At 45.7% G+C, this 15,436-nt stretch overlaps 1 protein-coding gene across 1 annotated transcript in view; it reads right to left on the reverse strand.

The window, feature by feature from the left end:
- Positions 1-13,498, reverse strand: part of DGKI (diacylglycerol kinase iota) — a 428,452-nt gene extending 414,954 nt beyond the window's left edge. Inside the window, exon 1 of the mRNA XM_035021183.1 lies at positions 13,080-13,498. Coding sequence (XP_034877074.1) covers positions 13,080-13,498 — 419 coding nt within the window. The remainder of the gene's footprint in view (positions 1-13,079) is intronic.
- Between the last annotated feature and the right edge of the window lie 1,938 nt (positions 13,499-15,436).

A 15,436-nucleotide genomic window follows, 5' to 3' on the forward strand; every position in this document is an offset into this window, starting at 1 on the left:
TGCTTTAGTCTAAAGAAACAGAGGGCTACAGAGAAATGTGATACCTGACTTCACATACTTGAAGACCTATCATATAGAAAAAAAGGGAAGGGTTAATCTGAATATCCCCCAGAAATGCAAATATAATGCCAGTAGGCAAAAAATAAAGGAGTCAGGTTTAGCCTCAACATGGAAGCAGCATAGGATCATGGGGAAAAATATTAAGCCTTGGGTGACTTAGAACTGAGTCTGAATCCTGATCCCATCAACTAATACCTCTTCGACTTGAAGCAAATTACTTCCCTCTGTGAGATTCAGTGTCCTCATTTCTAAAATAGAAATAACTATTTCAGACAGTTATAATAATTAAATAAGAGAACAACAAAACAGGAGGCACAAAGTACCTAAGTCATGCTAAATATTCATTAAATGGTAATACCTTATTTTTCCCTATAACAAAAACTTTACAACAATTAGATGGTACATCACTCTCCCTAATGTAGCCAAGAACTCCTGACATGGAAGACATTCACCAGCCTCTGCTGGGGGACCATTTGCCAATGACACTTTATCAGTTAGGTTTTTGTTTTTTTTTTTTAACTTAAACAAAGAGGAAGTTCATTGGGAAGATGTTGGATTGTTCACAATTTAATCGAAAGGCTAGTGGATCCATGCTTGGAATGGACAGCAGCAAGGGCAGCAGGAATGGTCCTACCAGGGAACTGCTAATGGATATGAACAAACTGGCACTCCCTTTGACAGCCTTTAAGAGGTCAAATCCAAAAGAGTCTGAATGTCCAGACTCAGGTCATATGCCCTAAGATACCATCAGTGCGGTAAGAGGAAACCAGCCATGACAGCTTCCAAAGACCTCACTGGCCTCCCTCGTGCAGAGCCAGGTACCTTGATGTACAATCCCACAGGCCTGAACACAACAGGAGAGAGGTGATTCCCACAAGGAAAACAGGGTATATCTATACATTCATACTGGGATATAGCACACAGCAATGTTTAAGGACACTGGCCAACGAGTTCTCCTGACATTCAAATCCTGGCTCCATTGCTTGCTAGCTGTGAGGTCCTGAGATGGTACTTCATTACCTTGTGCCTCAGTTTCCTCTTCTGTAAAACTGTAAATGGTAATAGCACCTACCTCATAAAGTCATTGTAAGAATTAACTGGAATAAAGTATACAAATCATTTCGCACAGTCCCAGCACATATAATAAGACTTCAATAAATGTTATTGTTGCTATTGGTAATATTAATATTAGTAATGCTGAGGACACACCACCGAGCACCTCAGAAGTGCTTTTTCTGAAAGACACGGAGGCTCTTACCCTTCTGTGTCTTCATGCCAGGGGAGACGTCCTCTCCTTTCCAGACCTCTTGACTTGATTTCCCCATGTAGATAACAATTTCCTCTAACACCAGAACTGCTTCACTAAAGCCCTTTTAAGTAATTGTAAAAAGTGCACAATGAAACGTATGAGAAGCACTAATTGCTGGAGAGACGCTAAAAACAACTATACTAATGAACCCACACCACAGTGGGAATAACTGTTTGCCATTTGTGGATTCATCCATGTATTATTTCTTCTGAACATTACTTTTAGTTCCTGGAAGAGGTACTTTGCCATAAATGGGAGGGCAATTTACTGGAAGTTAAAGACCAGCTTCCAAGCATCCCATCTGCTCCGGGAAAGAGATATTTTCTCTCAAATGGCTTGGGGAGGGGACTGGGGGAGTGGTGGTGTGCAGTGCACACTTAGAAAACAACAAATTTGCTCCCTTAAAAATTCCCATGAAGCAGTTTGCTAAAGAAAATGTATTTGTCTAGATACACATAAATTTCACAACAGTCCATATAAGCTAGGGCAGAAATGACAGAAATGCCTGGAAAAGCAGGGCCATGGGCTTCCACACATGGATCATGCAGCCTTCAAAATTAATGATAGTGCAAGCAGAAAAAAATATATCACCTGACAGCTCTGAAATTTGACAATCTCCTCTTCTACACACATTACTATAGAAGAATCACACACATCCATGTCTTAGATACATGCCTTCCTCTATACTCATATGCTTTTTGACGATTAAACTCCCAGACTTATGCTAGCCATGTACAGTATTTTATCTTCATTTTTAAGAGCCTTCAGTTGCCAGCAAAATCTCAATACAATGAAATCTTGTCCACGATCCAACTTTTCGCTGCAACCAAATTACATTCTATGTCATGTTACTCCAAAAACTTCGAATTCTAAATTATCCAGAACATTCCATGGAGATGGTCTCAGTTAACGTCAAATACGCCCTCAAAAGCATACCTGTTTGGCAGTCGTGTTTTCTGGAGACACTTTCAAATCCTTAAAAGTGCAAGGAGCTTGTGGGTGTTGCGCAATCTTAGTCACAGATCAAGGGGGTTTGGTTTTTTGGTGATCAGCTATATGGAATTTCCTCCTCATATTCAACAAATGTGTTGAGGTGCCCACTTCTCCCCTTAAGATCCCCAAGCCACAGGAGCATACGCTACATGGAGACGTGAAATGCGGTTGCTGTAAAAACGAAATAGTATTCTTGGAAGACCTATGTCATTGCTCGAGCTGAATCTCCTTTACAATGAAATGGCTTCTGCTTAGCAACTAATGCAAAGGAAGAAACTGAATATTCCTCTTCCCAGCCCCACCCCCCAGTAGAAGGAGTGTTAAACATAAACCATTCTACTGGTGGTTTCACGTTTTTGAATCTATGGAAAGAGTAAATGAGGTTGACAATGAGATCATCCTCCTTGTCGATGCGATATGGATGTGATAAGCCACCCAGCAACCGATTCCAACTTTGCCCGTTGTGATGAACAACGGAGATAAATTCAAGTAAATAAAATTAACCAAAGGGAGATGTTGCTGTCGACCTTCCCAGAGAGTGGTGCACGGAAGCAGCACCCCGAAGTGAAAAGAACGTGGGACTTCACATCCAAAAGCCAGCCTAAGCCTGGCAGTGCCCCTCACTGGCCCGTGGCTTTGGGATCCTCGGTTAGCAGTCATGCCTATTTCCTGAAATGTACAACGGCTGTGAAACCAGTACCTACTCCACCTGTTGCCTAAGATTGTTCTGAGAGTAAAATTAGATCAAGTACATGAAAGCAGTTTATAAATGGTAAAGCCCGAAGAGCGCCACACACATTTTTATTATAAGGGCTTAAATTTAGTCAGTATTAACAGTGTAAGAAATCTCCAGAAATCTGTCTTTAAAAAAAAAAATCCCTTAGATTTTGTTATAATTCCACACTGGCTCATAGAAAGCTTCTGTTTTAATCTTTAAATAGCTTTGTCGTCTATTTTTGAACTAGAGATTTATTTTGCTAAGAAATTCTGAAGGTTTTCTTCAAACGGGAAAGAATGACTCAGGTTTTTAAAAATCATCCTTTGGAACTTTCTAGGTGAGTATAACAGCACACATGCAAATACTTATGAATTCTGAAGGGTGTTGTTCTGAATAAACTTATCCTGCAAGTACTTACCGCCTGAATAGGCCCTCCAGTTAAAGGTGAAGACTCAAGTCTCCTAAGAATACTTACATATAAAACAAAATCCAATGGTGCTTCTGTGCCATTTCAACCCCAGAAGGTCCACATAAATCAGTGCTAACTTCTTTGCTGGACCCCAAGCCGTTGTAGCGTTAACCAATCCCCTCAAGTCCCACTCTGCTTCCAAAAAGTCACAACGTCTTGTACTGGAAGTAGGATTTGAAGGAGGGCGCACGTACGGGGCTATCATCCCTGCAAATCACTTCCCTGCCCCAGGAACCTGGATTTATTCCCCCGTCTCAGGCAATGGAAAATTCATATAGTTGTAGAAAGAGCCACCAAGGAAAGCTCAATCTCGGTCCCCCTATAGTTGCCGGTAGCACAGAGCTCTTCGCAGAGCTGAGTCCGCAGGAAAGGAATTCCTGCTCTGTCGGCCCATCAGCCTGTCTCTATGTCCTGCTAGCCATGTACAGCATTTTATCTTCGTTTTTAAGAGCCTTAAAAACACACCTCTCCACACCACTACTCAGGACTGGCTGGACCCACCAAAGTGATGGGTCCCACGGGTCTCTCCTCTCAGGAGACCGTGAGTCTAATAAACCATCAGATGGTGAAAATAGGGCTTTTGGCACACAGGGAGCGGGAAAGGGTAAAAGAAGAACCAGAGTGAAAAACTGCATTAGGAAAGCAATAGGCAAATAAGGGCATGGATCTTTACCATCTCACTAGCTTTGTGACCTCAGGCAACTTGGTTAAACTCTAAGCCTCGATACCTTATCTGTAAAATGGAAGTAATAACAGTTCAGACTTCAATGAGGTGTAAATGAAATACGATCTATAAAATGTTTAGCAGCTCTTGGCAGCGAGTAAACAATAAAATCGGTACCTTATACTGACTAATAGTCACAAGTAGGTAGTTAAGTAAATTAATACTTGCAGTCCAAGTCTGAACCCTAAGAAGAGCTTGTTTCTTCTCTTAGCTGCGCTGCACGAAAGCTTTGCAAGTCCGTGGGCTGTCTTTGCTGCCTCGGGGGAATGGTCTTTTCGAGGCCACTGGGAAGGATGGGACAAGTGGTGTCTGTTTGTTTGGGGCCCCTGTGAGAAAAGGCAGGGTAGACCAGGAAGGCTCAGCGGCCCCATGGGTGTTCCCTCTGCCAGGGAAGATCATGCTCTGAGGCTGCTGGGGTTCAAGGTTTTTCCACTTCCTGTCTTACTTTAGATGCTGAGGACAGTGCTTCAGTTGGACAGAGACAAAAATATGCCATAGCTTAGTCTTTGCATGGAGAGGGGGCCGATTTAAAAGGAAGAAACCGTTTTAAATCAGGCTCTTTTCTCAAAAACCCCTACAGGGAATGCTCTCCGTCTCAGAGAGAGACTGCCTCAAACCCGGTTACATACATAAGGACAGTGATGAAAACACAGTCCTTTCAGTTTGAAGAAGGCTCCAGAAGTTAGTCTCCAAAGTGATACACGGAACCCTTTCCAACTGCTTCCGCATAAGCTTATATAAAGCCCCCTTTCATCTTTAAACAAATTGCTTTCAAGTGTTTTTAAAACAAAAATGTATTTTTCCATAGGATTTTTAACATCTTGCTGACATACAAAGGAATGACATATTTTAAAAATGTACTTTGGATTTTTCAAGGAGTCTATTTTCTGGCTATTTCCTGAAAATCTACATGATACACAAAAGCAACCAAACTGCCTTTCCTTTGCCTTTTATAGGAAAAAAAAAAAAAAATGAATTAACTTCCTCAGTACTTATTCCACAGTCCTGAGCCAGTTCTATTTGTTCAACAAATATTTAATAATCACCTACAATTTTAAAAAGTAAATTCTGTTGTTTGGCCTAGTTGAGAAAACAGACAGCACATCCCAGAAGGCTGAGCCTTCCATTTCTGAAATAATCCAGGACAGGTAACACCTGAGAAGCTTTTTCTCTGATTGCCAGGACAGGGCAGCTGGCCATTGTCTGGACACACAAAGCGGACACCATTGAGCCAGGCCAGCAGAGAAATAACCTCTGTCCTGCAGTCCCTGTGACAACTCTATTTCTAGGACCTCTGTCTTTATCTACTTATCTACTCCTGACACTTGAAGCTCTCAGACTGCTGTTACCCAATACTCCATGTCTGGCTTCCTGTTCCCAAACGACTGGTTTAGGGGTATGGGGCACTGTGGTTCTGCACACTCCCCATGCCCATCTTCTCTGACCTTGTCTTCCTTCCTACTCCAACTTCCACAGCACTCGGAGGCAGCTTGGTCCCCTCCACACCCTCTGGTTAAGAGTCAACTCATTTTTAGTAAGTTGTGAAAGGCAAAGTACCTATTCTATACCTGGTGAATGCCAAAACTTCTAAATGTTTTCTAAAACTTCTAAAACTAAACTAAATGTTCAACATTTTGAAGAATAAAAAACAAATCTCCTCAATTGGACTTAAGTATGAAAGACACCACTCAAACAAACACTCATAGCTTACTTTGTGACGAGGAACATTATGAGTATCAACCTTCCAACAATCCCACAGGCTGGGGTACTCCTATCACTGCTATTTTATAGAGGAGGAAATTAAGGCACAGAGAGATTAAGTAACTTGCCTGAGGTCACACAGCAGGCAGAGACAGATGGAGAATTGAACCCCAGTAGTAGGGCTCTGGAGTCAGGGCTGTTAACCACAATTCCACGTGTCTCTCATGACATTGGAGAGTAAGAACAATGAGATTTGGTTGCCGTTTAATTCTTACTATTTTAAGCTTTGATTGTTTCCCTACTCCATCCAGCAAGTCAGACCATTAATGTTATAGCTTAAATCAGAATTGGTTCTTATCAGAGCATTATTTATGAATCTGTAAATCTACCAGCAAATCTCCACTTAACGCAAAATGCAGGGAGGTTAAGGACTACAGAAGCCCCTGTCAGAAAGCTGTTGCCTTTAAAAAACAGTATCTGATCCATTTCAAAGGCTCATAAAACCCCAGGGCTGGAAGGACAGACCAAGAAAATTCATCTGTGAAGGCCCTTCTTCCCACCTCTGCCCAAGCAAGCCCCCTCCCTCAGCCAGTGCACACACACCTGACGATTTGCTTTTTCTCTAGAAGACCAGAGCAGTGCTCACGCCCCCTCCCTTTGAACGCTGTGCTGTCAGGACACTAACCAGCCATCCTTCAAGTGTTCTAAATGTACGTGAATAAAAAGTAGCCGGTGCTTTTTTGAAGGATTTGTTATTGCGTTGAGTGAAAAACAAAACAAAAGCTCAGAGGCACTAAGTCGACAAAGGAATTCTCCCTAAAACAACTTTTCCACCAAAGTCGATCAGGTGAGCTGCAAGGACAGAGTGAGAGGTAATACAGCACGGAGGTCGCTGGAGTCACAACCCGGGGCTGGCCAGGCAGCTGTCAGGACCAATTCCAGAAACGTGGGATAGCCATCTCTCTGCTGTCCCTAGTTCTAATCACAGGAAAAGGAGTCCACGGAAAAATTCCCCGAGAGGAAATCAATGATGCCCCCTTGGAAAGGGATGAGACAGACAGAAAGAGAGCCAGAGAGCTAATTAGTGCTGCTCAGAAGGCAAATTAAGGCCTTTTCTTTGACAAGCTGCAAATAGCTGGTTAAGTCAGAGCCCCGCCGCCCCTCCCCAGCCTCCGACAGCTGGCTAAACGGCTGATGCAGGTACTCACACAGGAAGCTGTAAACAGAAACAGAGTTCTGGGCTGTTGGACAAAGTGTAAATGAGAAAAAAGCAAACCTTTCTTTTAGTAGAAAGGAAAATCACAACTGAGACGGACAGGGAATGGTAAGAGAAGTCGTTTATTTAAAGAAGGCAATTAAATTCCTTCATCCAATAGATATTTGTCCAACACCTACTGAGTAATAAGAACAGGATTCAGAGAGTCAAGTGGCAAGGTGCAATTGGCGTCTTCAGAGGAGCTAACTACTTAGCAGGGAATAATAGTAACTGGAAAAGTTAACTCTGTGCTGAGTCCTCTCCATAAAGTAACTCGTGCAATTCTCATCACAAACCTCAAAGGTAGGTAGGTATTATGATTACCCCATTTTAGAGATGAACATGCCAAGCCTGAAAGGGGTTACATAACATGCCCAAGACCAGCTAGAAGGCACCAGGTTCAAATCCTAGTCTAATTCCCACAGCAGAAAATTACAATGAAGTCTGAACACAGCTTTTTGAAAGTGCCACGTGAGGACATGGGAAGACCCACCACCTATCACAGAAAGTGGACACTTTGGAGCTTACTCCTCAGAAGGAGTTTGCCTAGTAAACAAGCCAGAGAGGAATTATGGGGGCATTATGTGCAAGCAGACATAACTTGGCATTTTTAATTTCTTTAATCTTCTTCTACATTGCATTGGTTTGTTAAGCTTTGCAATAGGCAGAGCATTCCAACCAGTTCAAACAATTCCAACAGTTCAATAGTTCCAGCCAGTTCAAACAATGTGAAATTACTCCATTTTTGTAGTTATTTCATGCAAATTAAATTTCAAAGAAAAAAGAAAGAACCCTGCAGCTTAGACTTTGTTTCGCTCCTTACCTTCATCCCCCAGTTATCCACCATTAATTTGGAGCATGCCAAAATAAAATTAAAATTATAAGGTCTAAGAACTAAAACTAAAATTATAAGGTCTCAGAAAAAGTAATTAGGATCAGTGTTATCAACATAAACCCAAGTAAGAAAGCAAATGTCATGTCAACATCTAGGCAATGGTCCTTCCAGATGTTTCCAGTCTCACACAGTGAATGCCTCTGAGCCCACTCCAAGAACAACTCAGGGTTGCCTGAAGGATGTGTATCCCAGAGCCCAGCCCAGTTGGACAGGGAAGATGTAGCCAGCCTGGGCCCTCACTGGGAGTCCTCATTTCTCAATGAGAGTGAAATGTTCCAAAGAGCTAGCTCTACTCTAATTTAATTTGACCCTATGAGGCACTGTTGTCGTTGCCACAGCAGAAATGAACACCAGCAAAACTCCCTTCAACTCCTCCTCCCCCTGATGCCACAGGGTCCAAGGCTGTCACTCTCCCATGGTAAAAAACAAGCCTCTGGAAGATCAACTAGAGCAGATTAAGTACTCTGGACGATGGTTCAAGTTGGTGTCCTGATTGAGGAAATCAACACTTAGCCAAGTCCTAAGTAATTATTGAGGAAGGAAACATTAAATTAGAACCAAAGTTTTCATCTGATCCTGAAGCCTCTAAATAGTGAACAAATGTATAAAACATAAAAGAAATAAAATTGATTTACAAAGGAGGATGCTGCACACTGATAATCCAGGAGAAGCAAACTTCCCCCCCACACAATGGATTCTTGTGCAAAAAACAAAAAAAACAGGGCACATGCAGTCCTATTTGGCTTTCTACATCCCACTGGTCTTTCTTATAATCACATAATCTTGCTTTGCAGGACAAAACAAAAATGGAAATACTATGTTCTTATCATCAACCTGCAAAGAATAATAAATCATTTTTTACCGAGTTGTCTAACCTAAGGACTTTAATCCTTCCTGCTGGCTCCTATCTCTTACCAAAATGTCCCTGTAAGGAGGGTTTGGCAGTATCATTCTGGTGTAAAAGTAGAGATGCTGAAGCATACTATCAGCATCTTAGAAGTAATGGTAGTTGAACACCTTCTTACCAGCGAAATCACACCCCATCGTTTATTTTGGGCTGCTCAAAGAGGTACACACAGGCCAGTTCTTCACTGGATCTAGGTTCACCTACATAACATCTGTGTAATTTTTATTCAAAGGCACATAAAACTCTAACATGGGTATCTTCATAATGATGGCAGTTGTCATGTAGGTGGTTTTGTTCTAAGAAGCAAAACTAATATATGTTTTGGTGATCATTCATTTACATTCATTTTCATTTCTGAAATAGAGGAGGGATTCCTTAAAATTATATAGCCAGAGTGATACGACCCAACAAGTGTAAGCGATAATATATAATAACCCATGGCGTATTACAGAGAAGGTGAAAGGACAGATCACACTGCACACACACACACACACACATGCATACACTTACACTCCACACCACACAAGTCTGTGGAGAGACTTCGAACCTGAAATGAATGTCTAGGGAAGCAGAATGTGGTCTAAAGACAGAACCCTTTAGAGTCAGATCTGGGTTTCCAGTCTGCCTCTCATCCAAGCTCTATACCTCAAGTTCATTGTCTATAAAATAGAAATAACCATAATCACACCATAGGACTCTCATGACAAGTAAATAGGATGGCATATGCACAAATAGTTACTTCAGTGCCTGGTACACGGAAGACAATAAACACCAGCTACCCTCTCCTTCCCCTCCCCTGTGTACTTCTGAAAGCCTTTTTTTTTTTACTAACTTAAATGGGAATTCTTACAGCAGTTAAAAAAAAAAAAAAAACAGTTCCTACACATTATATAGTCGTTGGCACATATGTATCATGTTGCAGCACCATAATTTGCAAAGAAAAAGGAAGTAGTAATTTTAAGAGAAAAGTACCAGCTCACTTGCACTGCCTTCTAAAACCTTCAGCTTCACAGTCTACAGAGACTATTTGCTCTAGGGGAGCAGAATCTGACATAAAGGAAAATTCCTCATGGGAAAAATGGCTCCCCCCCCAAAAAAAGCCAAAAAATAAAAGATAATGAGGGGAAATCTAGGGGTATATAAAGGAGTTTATTTTACTTAACAAAGTAAAAGTCAAGCAAAATGAATAATCTGCCTCCAGAAATGGTTATTTAAAGGCTTTTTGTAAAGGGCTCTAGTTCCTAAAAAGACAGGAGTCACTGCATATGCCCACCCACTCCTCATTTATTTTTAAAATCTAGCTTATATGTTCCTTAGCAACAGAAGGAGCAGATGAGACCCCCCTACACACACGCACACGCACACGCACACCCTCTCCCCAAGCCCCCTTCTTCTTTCCTGTCAAGTGTCATTCTGCAAATACCCATGTTCTTCAAAAGATATTTTTTACCCACCTGCACATCTCCTCTTCCCCACCTCAAACGACCCCCCCTTATACAAGCATCCATACTTCACTCTCCAACCGAACCCCTTGGCTCAGGCTCCATCCTGTGAGGTATTCCCAACCTCTCACCACAAACTCCCACCAGGCACTGTCCTCAGGTGCCCCCAGGAGCGGGGTGGTGTGGTCCTCGCTGAGGAGCCAATGCCCAACTCTGGCCAGAGTCGTACTTTCCTCACAGACCACTTATTAACCCGCTAACAAAATGGTCAAGGCCCCAGCTACATCTGAATCAAGCAGGAATGGCTGCCATGGCGAATGGGGAGGCCATTCACCATGACTCTAAAAAAAATAATAATAGTAATCAAAATGGAGACACTCTGAGGGTTACCCAGGACAAATGTGGGCCAGATGATATCACCTATCTTTTCACTCTTTCCTCTGACTTTGGGACCACCTGGCCTTGTTTGGCTGGGCACTATTTATGAGCTCAAAGATCAATTATTTAGCCTTTGGGAAAAAACAGGGCAGCAATCCTCAGATATTAATGTGCTTAAATATTTCTTGAGAAGGCTGTTGAAAATTCCCACCCACAGACTGATTTTGTAAGTCTGGGGCGGCAGGCATTTTTAACCAGCCACCTGAGGTGATGCTGATCCAGGTGGTTCCCTGAATTGGAGATTGTAAAGCTTTATTTAAAAGGAAATGTTCACAAAGTGGGGTTCACCCCTATGGATTGTAAGGCACATGCAGTATTATTATTTTTATTTTATAAAAAAAAAATGCTGTGCCCAAGTCTACGTTTGTGTGTGCACACATTTACACATGCATGTGTGAGCATGAAATCCAGAAAGCCATGTCCCACTCACACAGTACCCAGGTGCAGGAGAGAGACTCAGAGGATGACCCCCGCCAAGAGGCAAGCTGGAATGATTTCCCTTGCAAACCTGGGCTTTGCAGCCCTACCTAGTGTAGTGAGGAGTCTGATGAATACCAGGAACACATGAGAGTTTCTCAGCTCAGGAGCCCAGACCCACAATGTGCTTAATGTAATCAACTGCCGACCAACTCACAGTTCCTAAATTAGGCTGAATGTAGTCCCTGTTCCCCTAAGGGCCAGGCAGGCCATCATTACTAGGAAGTAGAACTGCCCGTGTCCTAGCATACCTCCCTAGAGCTACCCCACTCTCCAGCACCTGTCTATTTTTAGAAACCAAAAAATATAAAGAGAAAGATTCATTTGATCCTGATCTACGTGAGTAACTAAAAGAGCAAGTCAAGTGGGAAACTCCCTCAATGCACAGCGAACAAAATGCACGCAAGGGATGCAGGAGCAAGAACCTCACCCGGAAGACCGTTTCCGAGTCATTAGAAGACAACCAACACTTAGACACAGAGCCCATGCCCTAGTGCCTGGGGCTTCCTGTCCAGGCAATGCCTACGGGGATCCCAGTGATTCACACACATGCCCCCATAAATACAACATACACCCTCACAAACCCACACACCTCTGTCATCTGCTTTTGCTTACATAACAGCACATGGTGGGGCAGGCTTAATACTTCATATGGGCTTCTGGAAAGGACTGCTGGCTCAAGGGAGAGGGTCACAATAATGTTGTTACTGACCCCTTTTCAAGAAATGCTCAGAGCCCTAGCAAGTGCAAATTTTTGTAATTCTATGCTTATGTATTTTTTTGGCTTTAAAACTAGCAAAGCAGTAAGGGTAATCTCTGAAACTCTCTGAACCTCTCAAAATCTTTATTCTTGCCTGGGGATAGGGGTGGGGAGGAGCCGCGGAGAACCTACTGAATCCTCATTTCTTATTTTTAGATCCTGAGACAATGTGGGGTAATCTTTTATCATAATTTGGTGGCCATTTACCCTACACTGTCCTTGTCTCACAAATGTATCCATCCTCAGGGCCAAGCGTGGTCCCATTCTCGCACTCACCCCTGGCTTGCCAGTGGGTCCCTACCTCCTCCTGCTGGGCACACCCAGGGGTGGGGAAGAGAGCATATGTACAGGTAACCCCCTAACCAGTCGGGTAGCTACAGACTTCGATCCACATCGACCCTTCCTTCATGGGTGACTTCGGTGCAGGGCCAACTTCGTAAGGATTTCTCTTCAGACCGTGCTGTTCTATCCTGCCTGTAGGGCGATCTCAACTATCAAGTTAGTGCCAAAGGTTCATCCAAGGAAATCCAGAAGGTAGGGGGAGTGGTTAGAGATGACACCGGCTTGGGGACAACTTTGAAGACTTCTCTCAAGAAAACTAGGCATCTCCATCTGTGTCTGCACCGCCCCCCGCCCCCGCTCCGGCGCACACACGCATTTTGTTGTTGTTCTGACCTCGGGGCCCCAGTCTTCTGCCCTGTTCCAGAGGGAAACCGGGCGCACCTAGCTTCCCTCCAGCCCAGAATGCTGGGATGAGAGGAAAATACATCTCCCCGCAAGGGGGAGAGGGGAAGAGCGAGCGAGCGAGCGAGCGAGAGGGAGAGCGCGCCAGGTGCCCCCAACTCCGGGGAAGCGCCTCCGTGAGGGGCAAGCGCGGGTCCCAGCCCCGCGGCGGCACCTGCCTCCCCGCCGCCGCGGCTCCCGCGCCTACCTGTAAGACACCTGCTTCCGGAAAGTTAAGTTCCTCAGCTTCTCCTCCAGCGCCTCGTCCTTCTCCTTCGGGCCGGCGGCCGCGGGCTCTTCCAGAGCAGCGGCCCCCGCCGCCGCCGCCGCCGCCGCCGCTGCCCCCGCGCCCCGCGGGTCCGCGCCGCCCTCGGCGCCCAGGCAGCAGCTCCCGGCGCCGCTGCCGCCGCCGCCGCCGCCGCCGCCCGTCGCCCCCTTCTCCTCTCCCGCCGAGGAGCTGGGGTTCATGGCGACCGCTCCGGCGGCCGCGGAGGGAGCCGAGGCGGCGGCGCGGCAGAGGCCGGGCCGGCTGACGGCGCGGGCGGCGGCCGCCGCTGCAGGAGAGCGAGCAGGTCCGCGCGCCGCTGGCAGGGGCAGCAAATGGCAGCCCCTTCCCGCAGCATCCATCCGCGGCTGCACCGCACCGGGGCATTGTGGGAAACTCCGTGCCTCCACTCCCCCTCCCCGACCAATCAGAGGCCACCTCCCTCCGCCCCCCCTGCCTCCCCTCTGCCAACCCGCGCCCTCCAGGCCCCCTGGCCTTTTCCTAAATCGGGGGCACGAGCCAGAGCCGACCCTGAACTCTGCCCTGAGGCGTCGCGCTGCGGGAGAGGAGGACTGAGGGAGGGGACGAGGAGCCGCCCGTCCGGGCGCGGGGCGCGGGGCGCGGGGCCCGAACGCGGACATCGGGAGAGGGGAGCCCCGGAGGGAAACTCAGAGGGAAGCGTGCCGCGCCCTGGTTAATACACGAGACGGCTGGGACCGGGACTGGCGAGGTGCCCTGCCCAGGCAGGCAGCCCTTGAGCGGTAGCGCCCACCGTGGTCCCAGGGCCCTGGTGCCCAATACCCGATGCCCCGGGCGGCATTCTCTCCACCACCGCTCGCGGCTTGTGCGGAGCTCGAGCCAGGCAGGAGCCGCCCCCCGCGGGAAACCTGTGGGGGACGTAGGAACGTGTTCGGTGCGAACCCGGGGGAGAGAATTCGTGAGCAGGGTAAAGTAAGCAGGGACGGGGAGGTCAAGTTTAAGACACAGACGAAGCGCCTCCCTCCTTTCTCTCTGGGCAAGGGCTGGGACCGCTTCCTTCATCCCTGCATCCCCCAGCCAGCCCAGCGTCTTCCTTACACGTAGCAGGCTCTTCCTAAACAGCTGTTAATTCGACTGAATGGGATGGCAGGGGCCCCAGGGAAACGGAAAGGCTGAGAGAATCCAGGAGGCAAAAGTGAGGATGGGAGCGCGGGGTGCTTGTGCCTGGTCGAGCCAGGAGAGGAGGAGCTCACCCAAGGAGGGGCTTTGAACCACGTCAGCCCCCACTGCTAAAAAACAGCCCAAGCTTGCAGTCTCTACAGATTTAGTCATCCACTTCACTCTGAGTTTTTCTTTCTAAGATTACCCAAAGCTCTGTGGGGTTTGAATGATGCGCTACAAGGCGTAAACCAGATTGTTTTTCCAAATTAGGAGTTTCCACCCAAGAAATCGCTGCTGTCAACAAAGAGGAGAAAGATCCATACTAAAGGCTAAGTGTAGTAACCAAAATATATACCTACATGTACCTGGGATAAAAGAACCAAACCAGTGAGGAATTTCAGGTCGGCGCTGTGCAACCACAAACGACTGATTTTTTTTTCCCTTTATTTTCTCATAACTAGAATTAGGAGATTGAACAAGAGATCTCAAATCCCTCCGAAATTCCAAATTCTGTAATTCTCTCCATATGCACATTATAATAAGCCAAAGATCAGGACATTTCTAGAGTGGAATGAGGGCAGGTAATACTAAAAATGATAAAAACAGCTAGTGGTTATTAAGCCTTCATTTTTATAAGACAAGTGATGTGCTAAGTGCTTCACATGCCTCTCTCTACATCTTCACAGCACCCCTCAAATGTTAGTAACTTCCCCCATTGCTCAGACTCATGCAGCTAGAAACTGGCAGAGCCAGGAATCATACCCAGGCTGTCTGGTTCTGGGTGGTTGCTCTTCACCCCTGTGCAGTGTACCTCACCTTCAGACGGGACTGGGAGAATTCAGTGCTTCAGTAGTAACGTTAAAGGAGATCTACGAATATCTAGTGTATCTCTAAGACCGAGGAAACATCATCTTCCCTGAATTACTGGACGGCCTCCTAAATGCTCACCATACCTTCTCCAATCAGTTCTCTAGCTCAACCCCTAAGATACTTCTGCCATGTTATCCTCTATCTGAAAATCTTCCAGTTACATCATACTGTCATGGCAAAGTTCAAACTTTGAACTTTGATTCAAAGAGATGAACCGATTTCCAAGGCCACATTAGTGGGTGGAGGGCCCGCCCTGCCACCTCCCCTTCCTCCTATCCTGACAGTGCCAC

The sequence above is a fragment of the Mirounga leonina genome, unplaced genomic scaffold (assembly GCF_011800145.1).
Source record: "Mirounga leonina isolate KUSES-001 unplaced genomic scaffold, KU_Mleo_1.0 Mir_174, whole genome shotgun sequence".
NCBI classification, from domain to species: domain Eukaryota; kingdom Metazoa; phylum Chordata; class Mammalia; order Carnivora; family Phocidae; genus Mirounga; species Mirounga leonina.